This window comes from Cygnus olor, chromosome 15 (genome assembly GCF_009769625.2).
Source record: "Cygnus olor isolate bCygOlo1 chromosome 15, bCygOlo1.pri.v2, whole genome shotgun sequence".
NCBI classification, from domain to species: domain Eukaryota; kingdom Metazoa; phylum Chordata; class Aves; order Anseriformes; family Anatidae; genus Cygnus; species Cygnus olor.
Window position 1 is genome coordinate 14,091,912 of NC_049183.1, and position 7,537 is coordinate 14,099,448.

General features: G+C 65.0%; 1 protein-coding gene across 1 annotated transcript; it reads right to left on the bottom strand.

Annotated features, from left to right (window-relative positions):
* Window positions 1–576: 576 nt before the first annotated feature.
* LOC121078649 lies at window positions 577–1,873 on the bottom strand. The gene is made up of 2 exons (XM_040575036.1): window positions 1,020–1,873; window positions 577–737 (listed from the first exon to the last, which is right to left on the bottom strand). The coding sequence occupies exons 1-2, from the start codon at window positions 1,870–1,872 to the stop codon at window positions 577–579; spliced, it is 1,014 nt and encodes a 337-aa protein (XP_040430970.1). The 5' UTR covers window position 1,873.
* Between the last annotated feature and the right edge of the window lie 5,664 nt (window positions 1,874–7,537).

Here is a 7,537-nt window from a genome sequence, read left to right on the forward strand (position 1 = left end):
GGGGCTTGTGAAATCTCTTCCCCATTTACTCCGGGCAGCACCTGACGGAAACTGTGGGAATCCCATCCGGCTGAGTCAGCTGCGGGGGGATGAGCCGGTCCCCGCGGGGCACGGGGCCAAATTTTGGGGTTCCCCCCCCCCCCCCCCAGCTCCGTGGGGATGGGGTTTGGGCATCGGCAGCCTCGGGGTGCAACGGGGGCTGCAGGGCCGGTTATGACACCAAAGGACACACCGAGCTCATCCATCTCGCCCTTATTAATGAGGTGCGGAGGTCTTCCCTACCCAGCACGTCCTGGGGATGGGGGGGGGCTTGTGTGTGCCCCCCTTTAAGCATCCTGGCTCGTCCCAGGGATTTAATCACGCTGGCTGCCAGCCCTGCCTGCACAGGGGAGCTGCAGGGCTGTCCCAACACCGCGGTCCCTTGGGTGCCCCAAACCCAGCCCGTTCCCTCCAGCAACGCCCCGAGGTGTTATTAGAGACCGGGGGAAAACCCACCCCGAAAACCTAACCCTGAGCAATCCACCCCATCACCGCCAAATGGCAGGGTACCACCGGCTGAGTCACTTATTTCATTTTTTATTTATTTATTTTTAATATTAGTGATTTGAATGAATCAGGGCGTTTCGTCATCCGGAGCCGCTTCGGAGTCATCTCACCCTGCCCCGGTGACTCCTCGGTGGCCCAAGGACACCGCCAGCCTTCCCCTGCAGCCTCGCCCCTGAACCAGCAGCGCTGAGCTTATAATTAAAGGGAAAAAAAAAGGATGGAGGGGCCCTGCCTGCCCTGGGGGGGCTGATTTCTGCCCAGAAACTCCAGGTACCCCCAGCATCCCGGAGGTCACCCCGCTCACCGCCCCTCAGAGTGGCGGCGGGGGTCCCGGGGGGCAATGCCCAGGTGTCCCCATCCCGCCCAGCTGTGACCCCCCCCCCCCACCTTGGGGTGGCCGTGTCACCCAGGCGGGACCCCCGTCCCTCTCCCCGGGGACCCAGGCGTCCCCTCGGCCTCCCAGTTGACCTAACCTCCTGGCCATAAATGGAGAGGTTTGAGAGCGCGTCCCGGGGTGGAGGAGGAGGAGGAAAAAAAGGAGAATAATGCCAAGAATGCAGGACACAGCGCGAGGAGCGCGCTCCCGGCCCCCCTGCGCCGGCTGGGGGCCGCGGTGGCCACCCCGGGGAGAGGTGGCATCACCTCCTGTCCCCGTCCCTGTCCCCAGCCCCGACGGGCACCCAGCCGCTCTCTGCTTTTCTCTCTGCCTTTCTCGCCAGCCGCATCCCCTGCCGTGCCGTCACCTCCCAGCAACGGGTCCCTTTGCAAACACGTCCCCACCCCTGTCACGTTGTCCCCTTCGCAGCGACGTGCCTCCCTGCAGAGAAGCAGCCCCCCCACCAGGCACCCACCCGGTGGGAGAATTGGGGACGTTCCCACCACAGCCCCCCCCGAAAGCCCCCCAGAAACTCCAGCCAGGGTGGGGCCGTGCGCGGGACGGGGACCCCTCTGCTCCCGCGTGCCCAGCAGGTCCCGGCTGCTCGGGCATCCCCTCCGCCCTCCCCAGGGGTGCTGCACAGGGGAAACTGAGGCACGGGGAACCACAGCCTGAGCTTGCACCACGCAAATCCCCCCGGGCTGGGACAGGGTGCGGGATGACGGAGCTGAGTAAGGGGACGGGGATGAGATGGGCACCCAGGGTCTCGCCTCCCCCCGTGGCCACCAGCCAGCCGGGGAAGCCACGCGGGGCCGCAGGGGTGGCCTCCGAGGCGGGTGGCACGGAGCGGCCAGGCCTCCGCTTGGGGCCGCATCCAGCTCCTTAAAATAGAAAGCGAAAACACCCGGCTGCCCCGTCCGGACGGGGAGACGGGGGGGGGGGGGGCCCATCCACGCCTCCGCACGCCGCCACCGCCTCGCCACCCACCCACCCTGCTCCCGTCCACGTCCCCGCTGTCCCCAAAGGCGGCGGTGGCAGTCCCTGAGGTCAGGGTGGATCCCTTCTGGGTTCTGCAGGAGAATTTGCTCCGGCCGGCTCTCGCTCAAATCCTCCTTAAAAGGAAAAACAGGCGGCAGGTAGCACTGCCAAACTTAGTCATCCCCAGCCCGGCTGGCTGCTGCTGGCGGCTCCGTCAGCAGCCATTTCCTCCCCTCGGCGCGGGGGGGACGGGGAGGAGCGGCCCAGCCCCGTGGGGAGCACCCAGCACCCGGCGGGGACATCGCCACCGCCGCCGGGGCAAAGGGCCCCGCGTGGGGTCTGCGGGGAACGCACGCCCTGGGGTGAGGCCAGGGAAAAGCAGCGAGGTTGGCACGTGGCGTGGTTGCTTCGGTGACAAAAGCGTCACTTTGGGACAAAATAATAAAAATAAGAAGCGGGCTGGAGGGGCTGAGGTGGGAGCGCGCACGGGGGCACCTTGGTGCAGCTGGAGTTGGGGGGGGGGGGGGGGGTGAAGCTCGCAGTCCGTGGGGCAGGCGTGGGAGCCCGCTGGAAACACAAGGGGCTGATAGCACCGGGAGAAAGTCCCGGTCCCAGGCTGGCAGCGGGGTGACCCCCGAGCTGTCCCCTCCTTCCCTGCCATGCCCGGGAGGGGACGTGCCACGCGTGGGCAGCACCAGACACCGCAGCACCCCGCCTCCCCCGGCAGCTGGATTTTGTCTGGGATCCCACTACTGAGTTTTCCCAAACCTGACAAATCAACCCCCCCGAGAACCACCAGCATCCTAAACCCCCTGCCCTAAACCCCCTCTTTTGCAACCCACTTCCAACATAGGGCAGAGGGAAACACCCGCAGCACCCGGGGCTCGCAGGAACTCGGGGAACCCATCACCCGCTGCGCTCAGCTGGCACCGGGTTTTATGAGGTTTTTGTGTGCAGCCTGCCTGGCCCCATAAATGATTCACCGGAGAGATAAAGGGACTTGGGAATTTTGCCAACCCTGAGGTCACGTGTGGGGCTGCTCCAGTCCCAATGCTGGGTACCACGGTGGGGCCGTGGTGTGGTTACGCTGCCACTTTGTGCAACCTGGGCTCAGGATGAACCAGCAGAGCGTGAACGGGCTAGGGAGCACCAGCGGTGCCCGGGATTCCCCTTCACTGGTGGGGAATCAAACTGTGTTGGAGCACCCAGACCCCTTGCCGGGATGCTCACTCCCACCCTGAGCCCAAATCCTGTGGGATTCGTGTTTTGTGCTCACCAGCGATGCACAGACACAAGGGATTGGCCCCGGAGAGACGCAGCCTCCCCAAAAGGGAACCCAAAACCCTCCTGCTGCCAGAGCAGGCAGCAAAGCCCCCACCGCCGGCTCCCCTCGGCTGCTTTGTTCGTCTCCATGTTGTCCACCCTGCCCAGGGCTTGCAGAAGCTGCAACACCCACCCGAGCCGCTGCAGAGCGCGGCCGGGCTGCTGGGTGGCAGTGTTGGGATGCACACTGCGCTGCGCAGGGCTGCGCAGCACGCACGGGCGTGCACCACGCAGGAGCGTGCACACCGAGACGTGCAGGAGCGTGCGCACACCACGGGGCACAGCGCAGAGTCATGCGCCGAGCTGCCTGCTGCACCAGGGGCTGCACGCTGACGTGCACGCGTCCCGGGGACTTGCACGCTCCGAGGTGTGTGCAATGCACAAAGAGGTGCACGTGCCAAGGTGCGCGCTGCACCAGGGATTGCGCACACTGACACACATTGTCCAAGGAATTGCACGCTCACCGCACCAGGGGTTGCACACACCGACATGCACGTTGTACAAGGAATTCCGAGGTGGATTCTGCACCAGGAATTGCACACCCTGACATGCACATTGCACAAGGAATTGCATGCTCACTGCACCAGGAGTTGCCCTCTCCAAGGTGAACAACACAGCTTTGCGCACGCAAAGGTGCGTGCGGCACGATGGATTGCACGCACAGATGTGCACGTTGCACAAGGGTTTGCACACTCCAAAGTGGGACCACGAACTGACCAGTCCCGCCACGTCACCCCTGCTCCCCACCCAGGCCCTTGCTGTGCCCTGCAAAGCAGCAGCCACCCCCACTTCACCCCATGGGATCTGCGGGGGGCCCCGTCCCTTCCCTGGCTGCTGGAATCCCAGCCTCAAGCACAGTTTTTTTGGATGCATGCATACGCCTGGTTCCTGAGCCCTGCGCGTTCACCCAGGACCTCTGTCAGCAGGGCTTTATTCTCCTGGCTGCCAGCCGAGCACCTTCGTTAAGGCAGGGCTGCGTGATGCTGCAAGCCAGGAACACCGCGTGCATCCCCATGGGCACGGCAGGGCCGCCGGGCAGCAGCAGCAGCGGTGGTGGAGCTGCAGCCCCTTCCCCGGCCAGCCCGGGGGCCTCCCAGCTGCAGCGGCGCGGGGCCGGATGCGCAGACCCAGGGCCCCTGCGAGGCGGTTTTGGGTTTCAGCACAGCCCCTCCGCCCGCATTCCTGCTTTCCCGGGGGCCTCCCTGCAGCCAGACCCTGAAAAAGCAGGGAAAGGCCCCCCTGCACCCCGGGTGACGTGTCCCCACGGCTGCTCGCCCTGCGACGAAGCATGGAGCAGCCCGAGGTGCCGTGACTCGGGGAGGTGAAGCCTTCGCTCCTGCAAGAGGAGGCCCCCCCAGCCCCTGCTCTTCCCCAGCAAGACAAAATTCAGCTCATGGCTCCGAACTGCAGGTCCCCATCCCACCATGGGGACCCCGCAGGGAAGATGGGTGCCCACGCATGAGGCTCAGGACCAGGCTCTGAGGAATTGCCTCCGTTTCCCCCAGATGGGGGAATATGGCCGCGTCCTGGCTGGAGAGCACCCTGCATGCTCAGGTACCTCTGAGCGAGCCACTCAGCCCTCCCGTGCCTCAGTTTCCCCATGTGCACAGCTCCTTCCAGCCCCACCAGGGACACACAAAGCCCCAGTGCAAGAGAAATGGGTACAGATGTACCTACAGAGAGGGGCAATAGGCTACAAGGGCTCCCAGGCTGCCCAAGAGCCCAAACCCCACGGTGACCCCAGGAGCAGATGGACCCTCCTCCCAGAGGGATCCTGCTTCTGCTGGGGGGTGTTTTGCAAGCGCACGAGACAATACCTGACATCCCCGGGGGGACGTAAAGCCATTTGGGGACTCGAGTCGGCCCTTTCTGCCAGCTCCCCCATTTCCCAGCCCCGTCCCCTCGTGCAACCAGCAGAGGCCGGGTGGGAGGTGCGGCGCTAATCCCTGAGGCCCCGTTCCTAATCCTGACTAATGGACCCTTTTCACCTCCACAATGGGGTTATCCATCTGGAAGGCCATCTCCGGGCTCAGGAAGCCACAGCTGGTGCCCCCCCCCCCCTCCAACCCCAAACTGCAGCCCCTTCCCTGAACCCAAATCCCACCCCACTGCGTGCCGGGACGGACCCTGTCCCCATGCTCCCTGCTGCACCCACCCCAACAACCCCAGCCCCACCAGGCAGCCAAACCAGCCCCTCACCTCACCAAAACCCCAAGCCATGGGCTGCAAAATGCCCCCCAGCCCTTTATAGGGAGCTCCCAGCTGGGTCCTGTTACAGCTCAGGGCTGGTAGCCACAGGCGGCTGCACCCTTAAAGAGCTGGGGCCCTGCTCTGGGGGGCTTTGGGAGGGGGACCCCTGGTCCTGGGTGGGGGGGGCTTGGCCTCTATTTCCCTCCTGGTTGAGCCCTCTCACTGCTTCAGGGGAAGTCTGCACACAAATCTGCACACCCACGGGGCGCAGCCTCTGCGGGGACAGGGGTCTCTGTGCCCACCCCCTGCAGCAGCGACCTGCGAAAGGTGCCCATGCCCCAGCCCCAAAGCTCGAGCTATGGGGAAATGCAAGCACGAGCCCCCTCCTCCTCCTCCTCCTCCTCCTCCTCCTCCTCTTCATCTCCCATCCTCAGCAGCTTCCTCCAGGCCCGGGCAGGAAACGCCGACATCCTCCCCGCGGCCCTGACTCATTTCCAGCCGCCCCAAGGCTCCTCCGTTCCTCCCGGCCCCCTTTTGGGATGCGCCGCGCCCGCTCCCGTGTGATGCTGCACGGGGATGGGGACCGGGGACCCCATCCTGGCCCTGCTCCCACCAGCTTTTAGTCCCGAGGGAGCAGCCTCAGGATTGGGAGTGGGGCATCTCTGCCCACCAAACCTCCCTCAGCCCCATCCGTGGGGTCTGCAGCCGGGACGGGGCAGCGCTGGCGGTGCTGGGGCTGCAGGATGCCACCGGGATGGAGCTGGGCCACCTCGCCCGGTGGTGCTGTGCGGTCGGGGCCGGCTTATTTTGGCGAGCCGCGTGGGCAGGTGCTGGCAGCACACTTTCGGCTGCGCTGCAAATTCTTCCGCGCCGGCTCCTTGCTGCAGCGGCTGGTGGAGGAGGATACAGGGATGTGCAGGAGGCAATGGGGACCATACAAAACCCTTCCTCCCGACCCCGCCATCGGGGCTGCAGCAGCTGGTGGCTGTGAGGGGTGATGGCCACGGGCCAGAAATGTGGCCCTTCCCTGCGTTTAACTTCCCCAAAATCATGTTCTCCCATGGGATGCGCCGGGATGCCCCCGTCCCCCATGGGACACGGGGACACGTCGCTGCCACCGCTGTCCCCCGTTTAACATCCCCATGGGAAGCCCCCGGCACACGACCCGCAGCTCTGGGACCCCCCTCTTTGGGCTGCCCTTTGTTCTCCTGTTGCTGCTGCTTTTTTTTTTTTTTTTTTCCCCTTCCTTAATTCCACCTAATGCAATTTTAATGAGGCCAGGGCGCCTGCCAACTGTTGGGAGAGCCTCCACCGAGGTTCCTGGGGGCAGCTGGCAGCGAGGCCGGGGCTCCCGGGGTGTCCCCGTCCGTGTGTTCCCCCCCCCCCAGCAGCTGCCAGGAACCGCAGCCTCTGCCCGGGGTTTGGGGTCTGGGTGCTTTGGGGGAAGCCCGAAATCTCGCTGGTATAGAGGAGCTGAATCACCTCCTGGGTTTGTTACCAGCTCGCGATGCTCCTCGCCCGTTACATCCCTGCTGGCGGGTGCCGCGGTGCGTGGGGTGTGCGCGAAGGCGTGACACCCACTGTGCTGCCGGGGGGGGCGGCTCAGAAATACCCCGAGCCCCACGGGATTGAACTAAATACGGGGAAAAATGCAAAGGGCCCTCCCCAGCCCCACAGCTGAGCCCCTGTGGGGGGTACCTGCGACAGGGGGCTTCCATCTCGCTGCCACTGCGAGGGACACGCACAGCCCCGGGTCCCCGAGGAGCCAAACCTGATCCCTGCAGCAATGCCCCCCCAAAAATCCTTCCAGCAGGGACAAGGAGGGTGCGAGGGCTCTGCAACCTCCTCACCAAGCAAGGGGACACCAGGGGGTGAAATCAGCCCTCCTTGCCCCATGCCTGTCCCCAAGCCCCGTGTTCAGCCCGATTTCACCAGCCGGGCCAAAAGCTCTGTGACTTTCTGCGGGCAAAGCCGAGCTGCAGCGAAAAGCACCTGAGGAAGGTGCAAAAAAGCGAGGGCAGGATGGGAGCCAGGCCCCAGCCCGCGTGCACCAGGGCTGGGCTTTTCCTCTGGGCTTTTCCCCGAGCTGGGCTTTGTGGGAAGTCCCAGCAGGGGCAGTGGCCG